The sequence below is a fragment of the Tachyglossus aculeatus genome, chromosome 7 (assembly GCF_015852505.1).
Source record: "Tachyglossus aculeatus isolate mTacAcu1 chromosome 7, mTacAcu1.pri, whole genome shotgun sequence".
Lineage (NCBI taxonomy): Eukaryota > Metazoa > Chordata > Mammalia > Monotremata > Tachyglossidae > Tachyglossus > Tachyglossus aculeatus.
The window spans coordinates 46322470-46347447 of NC_052072.1; the positions used below are offsets into that span (position 1 = coordinate 46322470).

The window sequence follows — 24978 nt, forward strand, 5'->3', positions numbered from 1 at the left end:
GGGGTCTTTTCTTTCTCTAAGGCCACCTCATCATCAGCAGGAAGTTGTTCTGTGTGGTGGTAAGCAAACAGAATGGTTCGCGGGCAGGTTACGATCGCTGAGCTAATTAATTTAAGTGCATCACAAAGATAGAGGACAGGAAGGGTGACAAACTGAGATGGCATCAAGGAGAGCAAGTTCTCTGCCCCTGAATAGCCACCCATCTCTGGCCTCCTGGATTTCCAATTCTGAGCAGCAAGTGGGCCTCTTCTGAAGGATCGCTAGCCACCTTTCCCTTCCCGTGTGTCGTATCCGTCCTGCCCAGTGTGCAAATGTCCGGGTTGTCGTCGTTCTCTTTCCAATTCGGAGTGGGGATCTTCAAGCACCATTTCCAGCTGTGGAAGGCACTCGGCATTGCTTTTTCTTACCTGATGCATGCCACAGGATAGATTGGTTGGCTTTAATCGGGCAATTTCCTTCCTGTAGTGGCTAGAGTCGGGGGAACTGACTTAAATACCGCTGTTTGTTTGGTCTGCCTTTCTTTTAAAAGTCTCTTTTTTGGTCCCTCTTCCAGTGCCCGCGACGAAGCTGAGTACTTTAACCCAACCTACGGCTGGGCCCTGTCACTGCAAATACGACTTAATGGTGTTCTTTGAGATCTGTGAGCTGGAGGCCAACGGCGAGTGAGTTCTGTTTGACATTTGGCCAAGACCCTTAATAGATCCTGGAAAAGAATTTTAAGTGGCTTTCGCTCCAGAACTTGAAGGCCCCTTCCAAACAGAAACGGTGGTTAATAAAAACTGTGAGACTTTGGAGAAATTTCCCAGAATACTTCTCACGTGAGGGTAGGCCTCCTTGTTCACCCGGACATGGTGATCTGGCAAGATGCCCAGGATCTGAACTGGAGCGGTTAGAGGGAGAGGAAAAGGATCTCTCCTTTTGGGAAGCAGTGTGGCTTAGTGGGAAGAACATGGGTTTGGGAGTCAGAAGCCCTGTGAGCCCACTTCTAGACTGTAAGCCCACTGTTGGGTAGGGACCGTCTCTATATGTTGCCAACTTGTACTTCCCAAGAGCTTAGTACAGTGCTCTACACACAGTAAGCGCTCAATAAATTTGATTGATTGATTGATTAATCCCAGATGCGCCACATATTCATTCATTCATTCAATCGTATTTATTGAGCGCTTACTGTGTGCAGAGCACTGTACTAAGTGCTTGGGAAGTCCAAGTTGGCAACATATAGAGACGGTCCCTACCCAACAGCGGGCGAGCAGCCTATGATGTTGTTGATGCTGAAGGCATTTATTAAGCACTTACTATGTGCAAAGCACTGTTCTAAGCACTGGGGAGGTTACAAGGTGATCAGGTTGTCCCTCAGGGAGCTCACAGTCTTAATCCCCATTTTACAGATGAGGTAACTGAGGCCCAGAGAAGTTAAGTGACTTGCCCAAAGTCACACAGCTGACAGTTGGTGGAGCCGGGATTTGAACCCATGACCTCTGACTCCAAAGCCCGGGCTCTTTCCATGGTGTGATCTTGGGCGAGTCACTTCAGTTGTCTGTGCCTCAGTTCTTCCATCTACAAAACTACAAAACAAAGATTCAGTACCTGTGCCTACCTACTCTGTGAGCCGCATGTAGTATCTGATTTTTCCTGTGTCTACCCCAGCGTTCAGTTCCGTGCTTGGCACAGACAAGGCTTAATGAATGCCACAGTTAATTCATTAATCCATTGAAATGCCGTCTAGCTCAGGTCACAAAAGTCGCACAGGGCCAGGAAAAGAGTAAAGCAAATCGATCAAGGTATTGAGTGCTTACTGAGTGCAGAGTAATGTACTAAGCGCTTGGGAAAGTACAGTGTAGCGGAGTTGGCAGACAACACACTTACAGTCTATAGGACAAGCTTACAGTCTTAAAGGGTAAAGGGGCAAATGCCAACTTTGCCACATACTCAAAGTGACAATCAGAGTGTGCTCCGTCCTGTTCCTGACATAATGTACGTAATGTGAGAGCGCAGAGGGCAGTAGTTATAATAATGATGGCATTTGTTAAGCGCTTACTATGTGCCAAGCACTGTTCTAAGTGCTGGGGAGGGGATACAAGGTCATCAGGTAGCCTCACCTGGGGCTCACAGTCTTCATCCCCATTTTACAGAGGAGGGAACTGAGACCCAGAGAATAATAATAATAATGATAGCATTTATTAAGCAATTACTACATGCAAAGCACTGTTCTAAGCGCTGGGGAGGTTACAAGGTGATGAAGTTGACCCACGTGGGGTTCACAGTCTTAATCCCTATTTTACAGATGAGGGAACTGAGACCCAGAGAATAATAATAATAATAATAGCATTTATTAAGCGCTTACTATGTGCAAAGCACTGTTCTAAGCGTTGGGGAGGTTACAAGGTGATGAAGTTGTCCCACAGGGGTTCACAGTCTTCATCCCTATTTTACAGATGAGGGAACTGAGACCCAGAGAATAATAATAATAATAATAATGATAACATTTATTAAGTGCTTACTATGTGCAAAGCACTGTTCTAAGCGCTGGGGAGGTAACAAGATGATGAAGTTGTCCCACGGGGGGGCTCACAGTCTTCATCCCCATTTTACAGATGAGTGAACTGACACCCAGAGAATAATAATAATAATAATAATAATAATAATAGCATTTATTAAGCGCTTATTATGTACAAAGCACTGTTCTAAGTGCTGGGGAGGTTACAAGGTGATGAAGTTGTCCCACGGGGGGCTCACAGTCTTCATCCCCATTCTATAGATGAGGGAACTGAGGCCCAGAGAAGTGAAATGACTTGCCCAAAGTCACACAGCTGACGAGTGGCATATCCAGGATTAGAATCCATGACCTCTGACTCCCAAGCTCGGGCTCTTTCCACTGAGCCATGCTGCTTCCCTGCCTCTAAGAGTCAGATCCTCCATGCTACCCATTCTGGTAGGCACCATGAATGCTGAGTTTAGCGGGGCGACACTAAAAAAGAAAAAAGTGACTACAGTCGGGCCACAGTCGAAGCTGTGTTACAGGGTCTAGACAAAACTGTAAATTTCCTCAGAGACTGGAGGACAGCCAAACTGTGATCTCGTCCCTGAGAGCCTTCTGTTGGATGATTTCGCGTCACTTCCTTTAAAAACAGGAGCGCCCTCTCTATAGGCCAAGTTGTTTTGCCTTCTGTTTAAGCAGAAGCTAACATCTTCTTCCTCCAAACTACTCTCTGCATTGCAGGTGACTCCCCTGAGAGATTTCAATTTTCTGTTTCTTAGCAAGCCGATGAGAAACTTGAGAAGCAGCCGTCCAAGAGAAGAGAGCACAGATCTGGGGGTCAGGAGGCCTGGGGAAAAACTCCAGCTCTGCTATTTGCCTGCTGTGTGACCTTGGGCAAGTCACTTAACCGCTCTGTGCCTCAGTTTCCCCATCTGTAAAATGAGGATTAAAAACCCGATCTCCCTCCTATTTAGACTGTGAGTCCCATGTGGGAAAGGGACAGTGTTCATCCTGATTATCTTGCGGCCACCTGAATACTTAGCACAGTGCTTTTCACAGAGTAAGTGCTAAACTGATCCCATTATCATTATCACTAGGCATAAATTGATTCGGTTCTGAGTCGGAATGAGCTGGCAAGACCTGTCTCACCAACTCTGTCTTTCAGTTACATCCCAGCGGTTGTGGACCACCGAGGGGGGATGCCATGCCATGGAACTTTCCTGCTGCATCAGGTATGCGCCTGTGCCCATGTGACCTTTCTATTTCCCGCTCCCCACCGCTCATTCCCTCCGACCAGCTTGCTGTCATGGCATCTCCCCTGGGCTTGTTTCACCGTGGTCTCTCCCTCTGTGCTTGGGGGCAGGGCATCCAGAGGAGAATCACTGTGACCCTGGTGCACGAGACGGGAAGCCACATCCGCTGGAAAGAAGTGCGAGAGCTGGTCGTGGGTAAGTCCGAAACCTCCTCGAAATGAGTTTCTGTCCCACTGACTCCCACCTTCCCGGGGCCAAAGTCCCTTCTCTCTTTCCTTTGTTCATTCACCTGTCGATTGTTGATTGATTCCCTCCTTTGCTAACCCAACCCGAACGTTACATTAAGGTCTTCCCACTGGAGATTGAAGGCCCCTGCAAGCAAGGAGAACGATGAGGACCAAGTTTTGATGGCCGCGGTACTGAGACAACCACAGCGTCTCTGCGTATATATCTGGCCCTTTGCTTAGTTCACTCGAAAGATTAAGGAAAGGAGGGAACTAGAGGATTTGTACCTGTACAGATGCTCATTATTGCCATTAGTAGCAGCCAACGGGTTGAAGCTAGGATTGCCCTTCAATTATTTATCTCTTAATTCTTGGAAGAATCTCACTCTTCTTACATACACTCAGTTTTTACAACTTTCGATAATGAAGGAGTTTGGAGGGGAGGTTAAATTCCCACTATTACTATTATCATTGTTATTATTGCATTTGTTATGCACTTACTATGTGTGAAGCACTGTTCTAAGTGTTATTAATTAATTATTATGGTATTTGTTAAGCACTTCCTATGTGCCAAGCACTGTTCTAAGCACTGGGGTAGATACAAGGTAATCAGATTGTCCCACATGGGGCTTACAGTCTTAATCCCCCTTTTACAGATGAGGTTAACTGAAGCCCAGAGAAGCTAAGTGGCTTGCCCAAGGTCACACAGCAGACAAGTGCTGGGGTTAGAACCCGCGTCCTCTGACTCTCAAGCCCATGCTCTTTCCACTAAGCCACACTGCTTTACCAAACACTGGGGTAGATACAGGTCAACTAGCCACAACTGATTTGTTTTTTCTCTTAAAAATATGCTGTTAGCTTCTGGGTTCTTTTTGCTGCCGAGCTGTGGCAGTTGGGAGTTTTAAATTAATTTTAAATTTAAATTAAATTTAAATTTAAGTTTTAAAATGCAAGGCCCCTCTGAGCTGACAGGACTTATTCTGTGTTCTACAGGTAGGATCCGGAACACTCCAGAAACAGACGAGTCGCTCATTGATCCTAACATCTTGTCTCTCAATATCCTTTCATCTGGTTATATCCGCCCTTCTCAAGAGGATCGGTGAGTCCGCCCAACTCCACCCAGCTGTTCTCTCTCCTCCTCTTCCGATCACTTAAGACAGGAATCATGGTCCTTCCAAGCTGCATGTATTATTGAGCTCCCTAAGACTCTCCTTGGCCTCTTCCTCCTCCCCGCCCCCCGACCCCTTCATCTTCCCATGACTCCTGCTGACTTCTGCTGCTTCAGACTGGTGCTAGGCTGAATTTGCACCAGGTTTGTCTAACAGAAGGTTCTTCCTACCTGCCAGAGTATTTCTCCAAGGACCTAACGCACCCTTAGTGGGTAGGATCAGTTTTCATTCTGGACATCTAAACAAGGGCTTTCTTCATCCACTCATTCCCACCAAAGGCATATTAGAAGTGGCTCTCCAGTTCTGGAGGAACTTTAGCAGGAATTTTAGATGAGTTGGTCTTGCGGTGTGTTTATCCAACCTTAATAATCTTGGTATTTGTTAAGCTCTTACTATGTGCCAGGCACTGTAAAGCGCTGAAAATAAATAAGCACTAACCTCGTGCTGACACGTCATCCTTACGCCTGTAATTCCTCTACAGCTCTTAAAGGCTCAACCCCAGAGGCTGAAAGGGCTGTCTGGGAGTGGCTGCGGGACAGACGCTGGCGGTCTCCAAGAATAACGATGTCCCAGACCTTTGCACCCTAAAGCTTTCCTTGAAAGGCCACCAAATCTGTGCAGTGAAAATAGTATCCCAGTGAAGTATTGGCAGACCCAGGATTCTGGCTCTTCAGTTGTCTTTTAGGGTCATTTCAAATCCTGCTTTTCCGGCCCGGTGCTGGCAACTAGTGATGAACCTTGAGCCCGCTCTCTCGCTATAAAGGGATTTTGCTGGCAAAGAGCTGCAGACTCCTAGTAGCTACAACTGGAACTCAGGAAAAAACCCCAACAACAATTACAAGAAGTTGTAAGGTGACAGAATTAACCTGACCCTGTCAGGACCAGGGATTGGAAAGAAAGTTCAGTAGACAATTTGCTAATGAGACTTAGAGGCGGGGCAGCATTCAGAAGAGGAGGATCTATAGAGGGAAAGCCATAGTCAAAATAACAGAATAACCTGTAGTCTAATTTCAGCCTGAAGATATCGCCACCAAGGTTGTTTTCGTCTCAACGTTTGGTCTCACCTGAGATCTTTACTGACCTGTGGGGAAAGTGAAATGAAATGGGCCAGGGGCGTTACTCTTTGTACTTATACCAATAGCTAAGCCAAATGAACAAAAGCTATTTGGTTCTAGTTGGACGGATTTCAGGTTCATTGTACAGCAGTATTAGAAACTTCTTCTTAGCCCACTAAATAGGAACATTGCTAAGTTTATAGCATAGCCTGAGGAAGCCTCCTTTTTATTCCTCCAGCAGGAGCAGGGAAAACTGTGGCCCCTCCTTCCTTCCCCCTGGAGGGATAAGGTCCATAAAAGAAGCAGAAAAATCCCAGCCACAAAATAGGGAAGATCCTGAAGTTCTAGATCTTCTCAGTAATTTTTTGCATGTATTTGAATCTCCTAGCATAATGAAGACGCTGTTTTAAAGAGAATTTTAGGCTTCCTGACTTCTATATCTAGAAGCACAGATGAGTTCAGGAGACAGATCGTCTCTGGAAGTCTCGTTCTTATTAGGATGGTCACACAGACATCAGGGCCGCCGAAGGTAGCATTTAAAGAGAACGGCTACAGTGAGACAGGCAGAATGAAATGTCAAACAAGGATCTGAAGAAGAATCCTTTGGCCATAATCCCTTGAAATCAGGATGAGCACGGGGGTCTGAGGGATAGGTGTTAATTCGGTGGGGGGTTGTATTCGACCAGAGGGCAGCAAGGAGAAGCACACAGGGCCTGGCTTCCGGCTCTTTCACTGGCTTTTGACATCTTTCGCTGTTGAACCAGTAACCCACCAACAGGTTGAAAGCTAATGGAGGGGAAAATTAAAGGGAACAGAACTGGGCTGGAGGGTCTGCTTAGGCCTGTGCTACAGCAGTGCTTATTGCTAAATCCCCCCTGCTTTGCTCTCCAGCTGAAATCTGGGCTGCAGTGCTCAGGAAAACCCCTCCCCAACCCCACTGTGGGCGTGATTAGGTGGTAGATCTGGCCAAAAAGCTGGGCAGAGATTGTGGCTGTGAAGGAGACTACTTTCTGTCCTCTGGCTTAAGGTCAAGGGAAATAAATTGAGCTGGCCAATACAAACCTCTCTGCCTTTCCCAAGTGGGTCTGGGTAACAGGAGCAGCAGGAGGAGGACACCAGGGCTTCTGCTTCTGAAGTGGTCAGCCAAACTTGTCCTGCAGTAAATACTTCAAGTTCTTCGAAAGCAGAAGAAACCATCTGGATAGCCTAGTGTCCTCCTTATGAACGGTGAAAGACAGGTACCACCACTGGGGGAGAAAAAAAAAAGAGGAGGAGGACCCATGAATTGATAATTTCCTCAAACCACAAACCTTTCTCCTGGAGGGTTTTAGGTTGGGGGTGTTTTTATTTCGTGGGGGTGGGATTTCTGGCCTATTAAAGAAGGATAAAGGAGAAATTGTTAAGGGAAGAGATCCCAATCTAAAGGTGTTCCGTAGTCAGTCATTTTGACCCTTAGTTTTGCTTGCACTATATGCCATTCAGTTGACATCACGAATAGAAGGCACTGGGCTTCACCCCTGTTTCTCCTTCCCTGCCTGAGGAAAGCCTGAGGAAAAAGCACAGATGTTTTCCACCAAGAGTCAGGAAACTCCTCAAGCCTGCTAGTAATTTTACCATTGCTTTGCCACTGGCACTGAGAAGGTATCAAGTGGTGCCTTGGTTGATGGTGTCAGCCTCCTCCTACCCCCAAATCACTTGATAATCCAGAGGTTATGAACTTTCACCATGTATAGGCCTTACAGTTCAGCTTCCTCACCTGAAAGTGAGCATTGAATGCTTTTGGGACTGGAACCCCAGAAATTCCTTAAGTAGGGACAGCCTGTTCCATGCTCTGGGAAAATAATTCAGATGTATTGCGGTCGAGGGGAGGTAGTGGGGATATGTGGGCCGAGAACTATCTTCCTTTGCCTTTGGGAGTGAAACATGGAAGGTGCCAGGGAGAACTTCAGAGCCAAGATAAAAATCCGCCCCATTCGGCATGCTGCTGCTTAGCTCCCACCCCTCTCTCAGCCTAGCCACCGCAGAGGGTCTCTTTCGGCTAGGACTTCCCACCTAAATGATTCAGCAGCTTGGCTGGTACTTCTCCAGTTTGGTGTGGGATCAAGGGTAGGGCTCAGCTGTGTGGAGGCTGGAGGCTTCTCAATTGCTTCATTATGAAACCGCTGCTGCCGCTGCTGCTGTCCATTTTTAACTCACACTAACCATGTGATTGTTTTGTGTTTTTGCAGGCAGTTTCTTGATTCGGATATGCCTAGGTATTATTTGTTTCCCTTGTTTTGTTTTGTTTTCAACCCTCCTTTTCTCCTTCAGGCCTTCTTCTTCCGTCCCTACCCCAACCCAAACTCTCCTCCCTCCCCACAAGAGCCCCTTTCCTTTCATTTCCAAACGTTTGGACCCTTCATGACCTACTTTCCTTTTCTCTTCCGATTCTTCCGGCTTCTTTTTCTTTTTGCTTTGGGGTTTATGATTTTGAAATACTACTTTCCTGTTATCATCCATCCTTTGGGTTCTTTTTTTTTTCTTTTTCGGTTTTGCTGCTCTTGTAATTTCCTGTCATTCTGCAAAGACATGCCGACTCCCTTCTCCTCTCCCCTGCCCTCATTCTGACCCCCACACCTGATCATTGGCTGCATGAGAGGCTGGCTTGGGCTGGGCTAAAGTGGGCTCGGGGTGAACTCATCGTGGGGAAAGCAACGACATTTGGGAAACGTTGAAAGAGAAAGAACATAGCCAGAGCAGGAGGCTTGAGAACTAGCTGGATAAATCAAGCTGCGAGATTGGAAAATGCGTACATTTAGGGCAAAGTCAGGGTATTTGCTCCTAGTTATTGAAAGCTTGTTTTTTTCCCCTGAAGAATAGTTGCTGAGGTTGGAACTGAGAGGATATTGTTGGTTAGAGGATTTGTAGCTTGGGTCAATGCTTTCGCCATCTTCACAGTTAGATGCTAGTGGATGACATTCCGAAACCTGGAGGGAAACTGAAATCTTCCCTAATATTCAGTCAGGCTCCGGTGGTTTGTACAGTGCCAATCAGCAGGAGATCTTATTGGATCTCCTTCAATGGAAGCTCATCAGTTCAATGTTACTTTATTGGCCAGTCAGCAGGGGACATGGAGCATTGACAATATATCTAGGACACCAAAACATCAACCACAAAATGGGAGGCAAGTTAGAGCTTGAGATCAGAAATATTTTGCTGCTGTGACATGCTACAAAAAGACCTCCATCTTCCCTTTGCCAAGGTAGTAGCGGTATGGACTTCCCTCAGAAAAGTGGTAAAGAATTTTGTTGCCAGGCCCGTTTTAATCTTTTTAATTTTGTCTGTCATTGCCTATAATCGTTTTGTAAATTAAATAGCTTCTCAGAAATATTAAAAAGACCCCCATACAAGAATTGAGGAAATCTAGATTCTACAGCTAAACACTGGTAATAACAACTTGTCTGTCCCCAAGCAAATTGCAGTTTATGAGTCCCTGGGGCTGGGTGGAGAAGGGATGATTGCCCTGGGTTTCTAATGCAAATCAAACACTCTGGGCAAGTGGTAGTCCTCTTACCAAGTCATAGCTGTAAAATGAAATGAGACTATGGCTCATTCCCAAATGAGATTTTTTCATCAACAAAAATCATCATTGGTGAATTCAGTAGAGCCAGGAAGATGGCTTTTATTCTTGAGGGAAACTCTTCTAGATCTTGAGTTCAGGTCTGGAGAAGTTTGAAAAGCCTCTGCTCAGGGTATTAAATGTACATTGATATCATGTGACTTTATCGTATCCTGTTGATTCTTTTTTTTCTCTTTACCCAGTAGTATAATTGGTGTGTCGTTGTTGGGAGCTAAATAAATCCTTCCAGACACATTGAACCAAGAAGGCATTTGACTCAGGAAATTAAAAAAAAATGAATAATCCTTTGCCTTCTCCCTCCAACCTTCAGGATTTTTCATGGGACGCACTTTATTTTTCTAGAAATGCATGGCTTTGCACTAATATGCCATGTTATTGAGATGAACTGGCCCTAGAGCAAGTCATTAAAATTAGGCTGTCTCCCATCATCATCGATGGTATTTATTGAGTGCTTACTGAGTGCAGATCACTGTACTAAGCGCTCCCATCAAAGGAAGTATCGCGGGATGACGTGAGGAACAGTGGAAAAGTCAATCCCTCTAAACCTTTAATTTTCCTGTAAATCAATCAATCAATCAATCAATCAATAAATCAATCAATTGTATTTATTGAGTGCTTACTGTGTGCAGAGCACTGTACTAAGCGCTTGGGAAGTACAAGTTGGCAACATATAGAGACAGTCCCTACCCAACAGTGGGCTCACAGTCTAAAAGGGGGAGACAGAGAACAAAACCAAACATACTAACAAAATAAAATAAATAGAATAGAAAAATGAACAACATTTGTTGTAAAATGAACAACAGTCCTGAAAAGAAAATCCTTTTCTTTTGCCTCACTGATCGTAACAAGTGGAAGAAAATGATGCTCTCTCACCGCATACATATTCCTTATATTCATTGAACTGTACAATATGCTTAATAATTCGTACAAAGTGACAGCAATAAAGCTCTACTGTTGAATGTTCAATGAAAGAAGAGGTGATGGGAGGATATAAACAGAATCTTTATTGCACATTCATAGAAAAGGTGTCATTGATAACCTTGTTGAAATCGAAATGGCACCTTCTTTTTCTGATGATAAGTTTTGGGACTTTGGACTGTGTTTGAGCTACAAGGGCTCCTTAAAACACTTGACTCCATGCAGTTTAACTCTTTTGCACTCCCATTAACCATGAGCCGTATTCTGGATTCAATAATAAGTTGGAATTTCCATTGTCTTTGAGCCCACGAGCATTGTTGAGGTCAGAATTTGAATCGATAGTTGCAACCTGATCAGCAAGGATTCCTGATAATTTCCCTTAAGAATTCAGAGAAGAAAATGAAGAGAACTGCTTTAGAGTAGATTTAAGCCCGGTGGGTTAATATCTCATGGCTTAATTTTCCTTCAAGTAATGATATAGGACAAGAAGGTAACCTAGATTAATTTTCTGATTAGGATATTAGCCAAATCATTAAGATAAGCCCCCTGCCCCGAGGGTATTTTCCTGGGATCTCCAACTCCAGAGCTGTTAGTACTGTGCTAGGGAGTAACCTACTATTCTTCCCTAGTGAATTTCCTAAAATAAAGGTGCTGACTTAAAATCTTATGCCTCAACCTTGGTGTCTTTGGAAATAACTCCCCTCGATAAGAAATGCTTAGAGGTATGTGATTTTGAAAATGTATTATCATTATTATTAATAATTGATTATGATTATATTTGTTAAGTGCTTACTTATGCATCAAGCACTGTTCTAAGTCTAGTTAGATACATATTGGTTAAGTCAGACATAGTCCCTGTCCCTCTTGGGACTCACAGTCTAAGTAGGAGGGAGAACAGGAATTAAATTCCCATTTTACAATTAAGGAAACAGGCACAGAGAAGTTAAGTGGCTTTCCCAAGGTCACACAGCAGGCAAGCGGTGAAGCTGGGATTCGAACTCAGATCTTGTGATTCCCAGACCCATGGGGGTTTTTTTGTTAGTTTTTGTTTCTTCCAGTAGGCTGTGCTGCTTCCCAAATAGATGAATACATAAAATTATATTTTGAGATACTGGAAAGGAGTTCAGGAATCTAGGAATTCTTTTTCCAAAAATATTCTTGTCCAAGCAGAAGTGTTCATTGAAATATTGTAAGAATGAGACCCCCGGGTTGATCCAAACCAGTGGAATCTGATTTAAGAGAGCTGCTCACAATATATAATAATAATAATAATTAAAATGATGGTATTTATTAAGCGCTTACTATGCACAAAGCACTGTTCTAAGCGCTGGGGAGGTTACAAGGTGATCAGGTTGTCCCACGGGGGGTTCACAGTCATTTCCCGGATGAGGGAACTGAGGCACAGAGAAGTTAAGTGGCTTGCCCAAAGTCACACAGCCGACAAGTGGCGGAGCCGGGATTTGAACCCATGACCTCTGACTCCAAAGCCCGGGCTCTTTCTCCAAATCACTGAAGCCCCACCGCATACTTATTTTCTCAGAGCCTCTATAGTCATTAACAATCAAACTACTACAATGCATCCAGTAATTTATTATTATTAATAATGGTAATAATGATGATAATAATATTTGATAAGCACTTGCCAGGAACTGTACTAAGTCAAATCAGGTTTGATACAGTCCCTGTCCCACAGAGGGCTCCCAGTCTTAGTCCCCATTTTACAGAGGAGGTAACTGAGGCACAGAGAAGTGAAATGACTCACCCAAGATCCCACAGCAGGCAAGCAGTGAACCCAGAATTGGAATCCGTAGATGTCAGTGTTGCCAAGAATTGGCCCATTTAACTACTGATCTCTACATTTAACCATAATCACTTTAATCTTTATGTTGAAGCAGTGCCACACAGTCACCTATACCACTTTTTAGTGATCAATATTATTCATGAATGAACTTCAATTTTTGACATTGTCAGAGAAATATCTTGTCAATACTTGATTGTTAATTAATTGAATTTTTGAAAATTTGACCACAGGTATTTCAGTTGTGGAAAGAGAAGCAGCGTGGCTCAGTGGAAAGCGCACCGGCTTTGGAGTCGGAGGTCATGGGTTCAAATCCCGGCTCCGCCAATTGTCAGCTGTGTGACTTTGGGCAAGTCACTTCACTTCTCTGTGCCTCAGTTCCCTCATCCCGGCTCTGCCAACTGTCAGCTGTGTGACTCTGGGCACGTCACTTCTCTGTGCCTCAGTTACCTCATCTGTAAAATGGGGATTAAGGCTGTGAGCCTCCCGTGGGACAACCTGATCACCTTGTAACCTCCCCAGCACTTAGAACAGTGCTTTGCACATAGTAAGTGCTTAATAAAAAGCCATTCTTCTTATTATTATTATTTGTAAAATGGGGATTAAGACTGTGAGCCCCACGTCGGATAACCTGATCACCTTGCAACCCCCCAGCGCTTAGAACAGTGCTTTGCACATAGTAAGCACTTAACAAATACCATCATCATCATCATTATTATTATTAAAATGAAAGAGGGTCATCAGTCAGTCAGTATTTATTTATTGTAGAGCACTGTACTAAGTGCAAGAGGGACTACGGTACAATAAACTTAGTAGACATGATTCCTGCTTTTTAGGAGTTTATAATTTATCAGGGAAGGCAGACATTAAAATAAATTATAGGTAGGGGAAGGAGAGGAGAATAAGGATATGTACTTAAATGTTGTGGGGTTGGAGGTGGGATGAATATCAAAGTGCTCAAGGGATACAGATCCAAAGACATGGGCAATACAGAAAAGAGGACAAATAGGTGGGGAAATGAGAAGTTAGTCAGGGAAGGCCTCTTGGAGGAGACGTGATTTAAGTAGGGCTTTAAAGACGGGGACAATGGTGGCCTGTCAGAAATGTAGGGAGAGGGGGTTCCAGGTCGGAGGGAAGGTGTGAGCTAAGGAATGATGGAGAGATAAAACTGAAATAATGTTTAAATTGGTATTAGAGGAGTTAAGTGTCCTGGTTGGGTTGTAGTGGGAGAGGAGTGAGGTTACACAGGAGGTGGGAGAGCTGATGGTAAGAGTTTCTGTTTAATGCAGGCAAGCATTGTAGGGTATTATCTGATCTTGAAGCCAATGGGTTTTTGGAATAGAAAAGCAAGGATAAGAGGAGGAGCCAGACACAAAAATCAGGCGTTCAATTTTGAAGAAAAGGGAAGAGTTCTCCAAGTTATTATTTTTATGGTATTTTCTAAGTGTTTACTATGTATTAAGCACTAATTGCTGGGGTAGATACAAGTTAATCAGGTTGCGCACAGTCCCTGTTTCAATGGGGCTTACAGTCTCAGTTGAAGGGAGAATAGCTATTTAATCAATTTACAGTTGAGGAAACTGAGGTACAGAGAAGTTAAGTGACTTTCTCAAATCACACGGCAAGGAATTGGTAAATCTGGGATTAAAACCCAGGTCCTCTGATCACCCCCACCACGCCAGGCCCATGCTCTAACCATTAGACAACGCTGCTTCTCTAGTTGATGTTTAGAATGAGGCCTTCCACCAGCCTTTGAACTGATGCCTTTAGTTTTTGTTAAAGAGCAGAGAGTGCGCTTGTCTGAATTTACCAATGCTCCCAGAGCTGGATTGTTGAGATGCTGCTCATCTTTCATAAACTGGCAGAAAACTTGAGTCCTGTAAACCAACTGGGGGTTGAAGAATAAGAGAATGGACTCTTAGACTGATGGCTCTAGAAGAACTCTTAAATTTTTGCGTAGCTAAAGGAGAGCTCTCTGCCGTCCACTCACTTTGATAAAAAATGAGCCTTTCACTCTGATTTTGGAGAGGGTGATTGCGGAGCTGCTGGTGCTTGCATTTGCTCATGCGTCCTGCTTGATTCGTAATTCAGGTTGCATTGGATCTATCACCTTTGTGAACGTTACAAAAACCAGCCCGTTTTAGCATGCAGTGGTATCAGTGATTATTTTTACCCAATTTGGGATTCTCTTATTCTCAGCCCTCACTTTGCCGAGCTTCTCATAAAAGTTGTTAGGAATGGAAGCTAGGAATTTGGTTTGTATTTTACTCCATTTAAAGTCACGTGTCTTTCCATTGTTGGGGGACAATGCCAGAGGCTTACTAGGTTTCAGTGCTGATACCTGCGGGTGGGGGCTCAGACCTGATCCAGAGGCCTGACATCTAGCATCCCCCTCACAGTTTTCTCCCTGAGCTGATGCTCTTTCTCCTCCTAATCCTCCAGACCGCAGCTCTCCCCAAGTTCAAGGCCATCCTAAAATCCAATCTCCTCCAACAAACCTGCCCTGATGAACTCTCAGCACTCAAATTACGTCAACCCAACAGTCATTTCTAAGCAACGTGGCTCTCAGTGGAAGGAGCACGGGCTTGGGAGCCGTAGGACGTGGGTTCTAATCCCTACTCGGCCATTTGTCTGCTGTGTGACCTTGGGCAAGCCACTTAACTTCTCTGCGCCTCAGTTATCTCATCTGTAAAATGGGGATTAAGACTGTGAGCCCCATGTGCGACAACCTGATTGCCTTGTATCTACTTGTATATATTGTTGTACATATTTATTACTCAATTTATTTATTTATTTATTTTACTTGTACATATCTATCCTATTTATTTTATTTTGTTAGTATGTTTGGTTTTGTTCTCTGTCTCCCCCTTTTAGACTGTGAGCCCACTGTTGGGTAGGGACTGTCTCTATATGTTGCCAATTTGTACTTCCCAAGCGCTTAGTACAGTGCTCTGCACATAGTAAGCGCTCAATAAATACGATTGATGATTGATGATGATGATACCCCAGGGCTTAGAACAGTGCTTGGCACATAGTAAGTGCTTAACAAATGCCATTATTATTATTTATTCCCTTCTTCAGCAGATCTTGTGCATATAAGCATAATCAGTTGTACAGTTGACTATTCTGGTTACTCTATTTGGAAAGATGTCTATGTCTGCCTCCCCCATTACAGTGTAAACTCCTTGTGGGCAGGGAATGTGTCTCATGTACCTCATTGATCCGTTGACCTTTCCCAGTCCTCAAAGCAGTGCAATGCCCCTAATGAGTGCTCAATAAATACCACTACTGTTTGGGAAAAAATCTATCCATCAATCAATCAATCAGTGGTATTTATTGAGTGCTTACTGTGTGCAGAGCACTAAACTAAGCGCTTGGGAGAATACAGTATAACAGAGTTGGTAGTTAGGTTCCCTACCTACAACAAGATTACAGACTAGAGGGAGAGACAGACATTATTATAAATAAATAAATAAATGAAGATATAAATATAAATGAATTAAATCAAATGAATGTTATGGATATACCCCAACACCTTTTAGCCCTGGATTGAGTAATGATAATGATAGTATTTGTTAAGCACTTACTATGTGCAAAGCACTGTTCTAAGCACTGGGGGTATACACGGTGATCAGGTTGTCCCACGTGGGGCTCTCAGTCTTAATCCCCATTTTACAGATGAGGTAACTGAGGCACAGAGAAGTTAAGTGGCTTGCCCGGGGTCACACAGCTGACTAGTGGTGGAGTCAGGATTCGAACCCATGACCTCTGACTCTCAAGCCCATGCTCTTTCCACTGAGCCCCGCTGCTTTCAACAGGAATTTTAATAGGAATGGGATTCAGGACTCCTTGTAAACATTGATCAGTGAAACTTCATTACTTTCCAATGAAACCTTCTTCATCATCAACAGTATATGAGTACTTACTGTGTGCAGAGGATTGTATGAGACAATTGGGGGACGTACAAAAGAAATAAAAGACTTAATCCCCGATCTCAAGGATCCCGTAGTCTAATGGGGATGGGGGAGTAAGAGTAGATGGATACAAATTTCTGAATATGCAATAGGTAAAAGAAAAAGAGAATAGATCTGAATGGAAAGCATAGTGAACAAAAGATTAACAGGCAGAGGAACAGATGAACAAGGTGACTGATGAGAAGACATGACCAGGAAAGTAGAGGGATTACTCAAAAATGTCTCCTGGAAGAAGCGGTTTTTTAAAAAAAAGGATTTGAGGGAGGGGAGAGACTCTGTTTGACAAAGCTAAAGAGGTAAGGTACCGTAATGGGTCAAAGATGGGAGAGTCGATAGAAAAGGGCAGTTAGGAAGATTGCTTGGGAGGAGTGATGAGCACGGGCTAGAGGGTAGTGGGCAAAATGAGTGAAGAAGAAAGCCAGCTGGATAAAGACCCTTGTAACCAATAATCAGAAATTTTTGTTGTTATATGGGAGCCTTGGGGTTTTGGGAGTAAGGCAGTGATGGACCATGAAGGGTATTTTAAAAATATTATGAAAATGTCTCCAAGGTTATGGGGCTTTGCTCTTGACTTGGTAATACTGATAGTCTAAGAATGCTGGTAAAGGGAAATTGGTCCAGAATAGTGATAAAAAGGCTACTTTATGCAGTTCTGTCCTGAACACTTCTTGGTGTAACATGGCTATATAATAATAATAATGGTATTTATTAAGCGCTTACTATGTGCAAAGCACTTGTCTAAGCACTGGGGAGGTTACAGAGTGATCAGGTTGTCCCACAGGGGGCTCACAGTCTTCATCCCCATTTTACAGATGAGGGAACTAAGGCACAGAGAAATGAAGTGACTCGCCCAAAGTCACACAGCCGACAACTGGCTGAACCGGGATTTGAACCCATGACCTCTGACTCCAAAGCCCGGGCTCTTCTCACTGAGCCATGCTGCTTCTCCATAATAATAGTATTTGTTAAGCACTTACTATGTGCACAGCACTGTTCTAAGCTCTGGGGAGGTTACAAGGTGATCAGGTTGTCCCACATAGGGCTCACAGTTTTAATCCCCATTTTACAGATGAGGGAACTGAGGTACCGAGAAGTGAAGTGACTTGCCCAGTGTTACACAGCTGACAGATTTGAACCCATGACCTCTGACTCCAAAGCCCAGGCTCTTTCCACTGAGCCATGCTGCTTCTCCCATATATCTTCACATATGCATGTAAACACCCCCGAATATTCTGTATATCCTTGGCTTTATACACACAACTGCCTGGCCATATTCTACGTATCAGTAATCACTGATAGGAGAGAAATAATTAATCATTAGTTGCACTTATGATTGATTTGTGCTCCAGACTAAATTCAGTTCACTGGGATACATATCAATTTGTTACAAGCAAGATTGTTTCCAAGCACTCATGATTCACTCTACCATCCCAAACAGTTGCAGCAACAGGAAGGTTGACAGTTTGGGGGTTTTAATTTTTTTTTTTTCTCCTGCAAAGTAAAATAAATAGATTTGAAATTATCCAATGTAAAGTCTAGGTCCGCTTCTACGACTTTGACCATGAAAAATATTAACAGCGTTGAATTTTACAAGTAAATGAAGCCAGCATAAAAGTTTTGATTCAAAAAGTGAAAAAAAAATACATTTTTACGTGGAATTTGTACCGATCTGGATTGGTGGCCTTGTCTGCCTAGGGCAGGCATAATTTGGAAAGGAATTTTCCAGAGAAAAATTCTTTATTTGGCATAAATCTGTCCATGGCAAATCTATAATTAGATAGTAGTTAAGATTACTAAGGTTCACGTATTGCTCACTGAGACAACATTTGCTGCACTAAATACCACTAATCCTGCCTCCCAACCCTTCCAACATGGGAATGTCCATGTCAACATCTCTGTCTGTGCGGGAGAGACCAGTTTGGCGTCTCTGGTCCCCATCCCTATCTCAATCAATCAATCAATCAATCATATTTATTGAGCGCTTACTGTGTGCAGAGCACTGTACTAAGCGCTTGGGAAGTACAAGTCGGCAACACATAGAGACGGTCCCTACCCAACAGCGGGCTCACAGTCTAGAAGGGGGAGACAGAGAACAAAACCAAACATACTAACAAAATAAGATAAATAGAATAGATATGTACAAGATAAATAAATAAATAAATAAATAAATAAATAAATAAATAAATAAATAAATAAATAGAGTAATAAATATGTACAAATATCTCCCAACCCTGCTGCTAGTTTGGGTGGCCTGAAGGAAATCCTCAGTGTCCAAACAACTTGGTAAAAGAGACGGAGGAGCAACTCAAAGCCACCAGGACTCCAGGGAGCAATTGTCAATCATGCAGATTTTTGGACCCACATAACAACTTATATAAATCACGGTGGCCAATTCTCCATCGGAAACCAGTTTTCACTTCCAAGAAGATCCTGAACTCACATGTTTCTTAATGTTGCAGCCGTGCTCGGCTCCCTTTTCATTCAGACTTCATGGGGATTGGCATGGATTGGAAATCCTGCCCTGCGTGTTTGGGGATTGGGGGAAAATCATCAGTTTAGGCTGTGATGCCGAAGTTTTGTCCCGGGAATTTTGATTTCAAGCATTAGACTTCTGCCCAGTATCCCGCTCAAGACTCAGGTACCCTGACTGGAAAAGTCAGGTTAAATGGAATCCCCTCGTCCACACCCTGAGCAGCGTGGCTCAGTGGAAAGAGCCCGGGCTTTGGAGTCAGGGGTCATGGGTTCAAATCCCGACTCCGCCAATTGTCAGCTGTGTGACTTTGGGCAAGTCACTTCACTTCTCTGGGCCTCAGTTCCTTCATCTGGAAAATGGGGATTAAGACTGTGAGCCCCCCGTGGGACAACCTGTTCACCTTGTAACCTCCCCAGCGCTCAGAACAGTGCTTTGCACATAGTAAGCGCTTAATAAATGCCATCATTATTATTATTATTTCAGTGGACCCTGGTGGCCTCTCCCTCCTCCTGCCGCCTTCCCTCTAAACAAGATCAACCACAAAGGGGTGGAGAGAAAGCTGGTTAAATGCACAGGGGAAAAACAAGCCGTGCTGAATTGTACTTCCCAAATGCTTAGTACAGTGCTCTGCACAGAGTAAGCGCTCAATAAATACGACTGAATGAATGAAAGAATGATAAGCACCCATTTCCCCCTCCGTGACCTGGAGGGGAATTCACCTAGTTGTCATTTCAAACTACTTCCCTTGTCTCCCTCCCCATTCTCATTTAAATACCAGCAGGGAGAACTCCTGGACAAATGGGGTGTAAAGAAAAACAAAGAAAAGGTCTGAGAGGAACAGCATTGTTAGGCGCAGTCATGGGAGCCAGAAGGATCTGTTTCATTTTATCTGCTGTGTGTCCTTGGGCGAGTCATTTCACTTCTCTGTGCCTCTGTTACCTCATCTATAAAATGGAGATTAAGACTGTGAGCCCCAAATGGGACATGGGCAGTATCATTCATTCATTCTTTCAATCGTATTTATTGAGCGCTTACTGCGTGCAGAGCGTTGTACCAAGCGCTTGGGAAGTACAAGTTGGCAACATATAATAATAATAATAATAATAATGATGGCATTTATTAACTGCTTACTATGTGCAAAGCACTGTTCTAAGTGCTGCGGAGGTTACAAGGTCATCAGAATGTCCCACAGGGGGCTCACAGTCTTAATCCCCATTTTCCAGATGAGGGAACTGAGGCCCAGAGAAGTTAAGTGACTTGCCCAAAGTCACTCAGCTGACAATTGGCAGAGCCGAGATTTGAACCCATGACCTCTGACTCCAAAACTCGGGCTCTTTCCACTGAGCCACGCTGCATCTCTAAGACGGCCCCTACCCAACAATGGGCTCATCAACCTGATTATCTCGAATCTACGCTAGCGTTTAGAATAGTGCATGACACAGAGTAAGCGCTTAAAAAATACCATAAAAACGAGCATATATTTTGAATCCCAGAGAGGATAACTGGCTTGGAAAGACATAAAATCATTATATATAACAGGCAGAGCTTGTGTGGTACAGATCACTCAATCAATCAATTTTATTTATTGAGTGCTTACTGTATGCAGAGCACTGTACTAAATATTTGGAAGAGTACATACAATAGAGTAGGTAGACGTGATCCCTGCCCACAGGGAGTTTACTGACTAGAGGGAACAATTTTATTTTATATTTTCTTGACCAGCCTACTTCACAGTCCTTGGCTAGCTGTTGTAAAGTGAAGAAAGTCCTCGTGTGATGGAGAACTTGCTTTCCGAGCCTTCTCTTTCCTCCGTGTAGCTGAAATGAAACCCTGAGCCAAATGTTCATGCGAGTTTTGTTGAGTCAATCACTACTTTGGTTGAGTCAATCCCCTTTTGAGGCTCGAGCTGGGCTTTCTTTTACTTTGTTTCCAAGGGAAAGTGAATTCATTCATTCATTCATTCAATCGTATTTATTGAGCACTTACTGGGTGCAGAGCACTGTACTAAGCGCTTGGGAAGTACAAATTGGCAACATATAGCGATGCTCCCTACTCAACAGCGGGCTCACAGTCTAGAATAATGGAAGGAAGCGTCTAACATTCTCTGGGAGGAAAATCAAAAAGAAATGCTTCCCAACTGAGATGTCGTAGTCAGCTTCAAGATTCAACCTTGGTCGAGGGTTATTTTCTTCTCCTCTGCGAAGTGAAACCCTTATGGTTCCAGGAATCTGATTCCACTCCTCTTCCACATGAGTTTGTAAACTAGAATACTCTATTTGCGCTTTTCACATCTGACCTGTTCTATCAGTGGTCAAATTTTATGCAGAGTTTTGACTGTTACACTACTATAATATAGATGCTCCTGTACAGGGAGCATCTCGGGGGATGCAGCATGGCAGGGAGTTCTGGAGGGAGCAGCATAGCTCAGTGGAAAGAGCCTGGGCTTTGGAGTCAGAGGTCATGGGTTCAAATCCCGGCTCCGCTGCTTGCCAGCTGTGTGACTTTGGACAAGTCACTTCACTTCTCTGGGCCTCAGTTCCCTCATCTGTAAAATGGGGATTAAGATTGTGAGCCCCACATGGGACAACCTGATCACCTTGTTTCCTCCCCAGTGCTTAGAACAGTGTTTTGCACGTAGTAAGCACTTAACAAATACCAAAATTATTATTATTATTATTCTCATTATTAGTATCACAGCTGTGCTACGTTAAGAGGTGTTGTTCACAGCTTGGCTAGTGTGAAGATGGCCTTAATTAACATGACACCCTTGGAATACCTGATCTAATACTCCCGGCCCTAAAAAAATGAACAAAAAATAAGCCACAGGAACTATGGAGTCCCTAGTTTTTGCTAAGGAATGTCTGTCGTGATTCTCTAAAAAACAGAAGAGTCTGTGGTGTAATAGAGCGTACATAATGATGACTCTGTCAGTATATCAAGATGGAAGTTTAAATGTAATGTGAAGTTTTTCAGGATTTTCTATGTTTTTTGTTAAATACACTCACTATGCACCAGGCAATGTACTAAGCTCTGGAGTAGATACAAGTTAATCAGATTGTACACAATCCAAGTCCCACATTGGGCTCACAGTCTCAATATCCATACTTTAGATGGGGTAACTGAGGGACAGAGAAGTTGTGACTTGCCCAAGTCACAGAGCAGACAGGTGGCAGAGCTAGGTCCTCTGACCCCCAAGCCTCTTGGTTGAAGGATGTTTGAAAATTGCAAATATCTGGATAGGCAAGAATTCCATTTGGAAAAATATTTAAGTCCCATAGATCCCTTGGGTAGTTTGCTAAATAAGTATGGTGTACCCTAGCGCTTAGAACAGTGCTTTGCACATAGTAAGTGCTTAACAAATGCCATCATCATTATTATTATTGCCCTATTGTTCCTAGCACATTTTGTTCCTCTTTAAATATTAAATAAGAATATGATAATCTAATAACAAGTAAACTGGAAGAGATCACAGCAGATTTTTTTTCCCCATTTGGTTCCAAGGTCATGAAGAAGAATTATTCCTTGGCATTTGGACACTGAGTTGCAGAAGATACAATTATGGTGCCACCGTGACTCTGGTCACAAAGCGTTGGCTTATGTGGCTCTCCATAGTAGCATCTTTTGAATCCGTTTTTCTCTTCCTTGTTTTCAACTTTAATCAATGGCCAAGTGTCCTCAGCTCAGTTTCCTAATCTTAGTCTAGCGTTCAGACCGGAATGTACAGCATCAAAAGTTTCGGGAGTATGTTTACAGCTCTTCAGTTTAGAAAGACAACAATTGAGAAGGAAGATGACCAAAGTCTACTAAAAAATGAAGGACATGGACAAGGCAAATGCAGCACTGTTGTTCTCCTAATACCACCGCAAGACAAGGACAAACGTTGAAATTTGAAAGCGGAAGGCTCAAAGTAAACAAAAGAAAGCATTACAAGAGCAGGCCACAAGCACACAAAATTAGTTACTTTAGAAAATTGTGCTGGAACATATACTCTAATGGGAGAGACAAATATAAAAATATCTACATTACCATCAAAATAAATAAATTGAGCAAATGAATTTATTGAGAGGTGTAATACCCCAGTACCAACAACTCAGGCATGGCTCTTTCTTGTCCTGAGCCCTCTGCCTCCCGTTGCCTCAAAGATTAGGGCTCGCTTGTATCTCAAAACCATCATCATCAATCGTATTTATTGAGCGCTTACTATGTGCAGAGCACTGTACTAAGCGCTTGGGAAGTACAAATTGGCAACATATAGAGACAGTCCCTACGCAACAGTGGGCTCACAGTGTAAAAACCATCCCCAAATTTAGCTCTGTCACGTGCAAAACTTCCTGCTAAATCAAGACCTTATATTGAAAGGATTTAGGAATCATATAGGCAAGTTGAGCATGGCTCAAATAAGCAGTATGAAATTCTTTTTAATGGAGAAAGAAAATGACAGTGTTTGTAAAGAAGTCATCATTTTGAGTGGCCACAGAAATTGGGTTCCCCTTCTTTTCAGTGGTGGAGGTTAGGTTGAGTCATGTTGTGGAGAGATTCATATCATTGACAGAAACAATTAGCCGCTCATCATCATCATCAATTGTATTTATTGAGCGCTTACTGTGTGCAGAGCACTGTACTAAGTGCTTAGGAAGTACAAATTGGCAACATATAGAGACAGTCCCTGCCCAACAGTGGGCTCACAGTCTCATGTTGACTGAAGACGAAGGCCAACGGAAACTGACCACACAGGCATTCCAACTGGTCACCTCTTGGGAGCTACATATTTTCAGGGGCCATAGGACAGAGATCTGAGACCCCTGTTACGTCTGTCCCTGTGGGTGGGTTTTCCTCCTCCCTTCCACCCTTACCTCACTCTCACCTGTAGTTGCTGCATTTCTGACTAGAGCCCAGGTTGAATGAGGTGCCCGAAAGTCAATCCACACGAGGCAGCAAGATACCTTGGGCTGGCTTGGTCGACGGGAATCCAAAAGGGCAGATCTGCCCCAATCTCATCTGCCTTGGGAAAATATTCCTCCCGTTTCTCCCTCCTTCAATTCACAACCACACGGCTTCCAAGCACGTTCTGAGTTTCTAACCACACCAAGCCCTGGGCCTCTTGCGTTCCCGAGTCTCCTTGTCTGTCACTGACGTGTATCCTACTGATCGGAGGGTCGTGGAGTGAGCAATGTAGATTTGGATATAAAGCATCTTCTCGCTGTGTTAACAGAAATCACTGCTGTGTCATTCCTCTTTCTGAGCTCTTGGGAAACCTTCGCCTGCCCTTACATGAGGACCAGATGGAAAGCCTGCACCTATTTAGCATGGAAAGTGAAATGACCGTCCAAGACAGGGCTACAGTTCTGAGTACCGTTGTGTCATTAAGTGGGTGTCCATGGTTAAAGTGAATGTGAACACACCTTCTCGTTTGTCATAAAGTGAGGTGCTCTTTGAGAGAGTCTGCATGGGGCAAACCTACCACTAGCAGGAAAAGAATTAGTACAATCCACATATTTAACCTCCCTAATTCATTCAATCATATTTATTGAGCGCTTACTGTGTGCAGAGCACTGTACTAAGCGCTTGGGAAGTACAAGTTGGCAACATATAGAGATGAAACCAGCCTGTTTACCTAACTATTGATAGGAGGACTTGCCATTAGAATTTCTGTCAAGTGGTTGAAATTATTCTGACAGAGTTGCTGTTGCTCCTGTTACTGTTTTTTCCATAGTACAATGTGTCCTTGTGGGCCTGCTTATGGGCCTGGGATTAATAGCTGCCTGGTTAGTAGCTGATGCCCAGATATGTCCATGGCTCCGAATTGGGGTACTCACTCCACTGCCAGCCCACTCAAACTCTGAGGAGTCCCCAGAAGTCTAGGGTAGAATCAGTCAATAAATCATATTTATTGAGCACCTACTATGCGCAGAGAGCACTGTCCTAAGTTCCCGAGAGAAGACAATATAACAGAGTTGGTAGACACGTTCCCTGCCCACAGTCAGAATACGATTTAGAGGTCTAGGATCAGTCTAGG

At 43.6% G+C, this 24978-nt stretch overlaps 1 protein-coding gene across 24 annotated transcripts in view; it reads left to right on the plus strand.

The window, feature by feature from the left end:
• Nucleotides 1-24978, plus strand: part of KIF1A (kinesin family member 1A) — a 189699-nt gene that overhangs the window by 132734 nt on the left and 31987 nt on the right. For 13 of the 24 annotated variants that reach the window (XM_038749685.1, XM_038749687.1, XM_038749686.1 and 10 more), the window contains 5 exons: nt 554-662; nt 3645-3711; nt 3843-3927; nt 4950-5055; nt 8409-8435. In XM_038749685.1, coding sequence (XP_038605613.1) covers nt 554-662; nt 3645-3711; nt 3843-3927; nt 4950-5055; nt 8409-8435 — 394 coding nt within the window. The remainder of the gene's footprint in view (nt 1-553; nt 663-3644; nt 3712-3842; nt 3928-4949; nt 5056-8408; nt 8436-24978) is intronic. The other 11 variants (XM_038749691.1, XM_038749688.1, XM_038749694.1 and 8 more) reach the window with 1 other exon arrangement.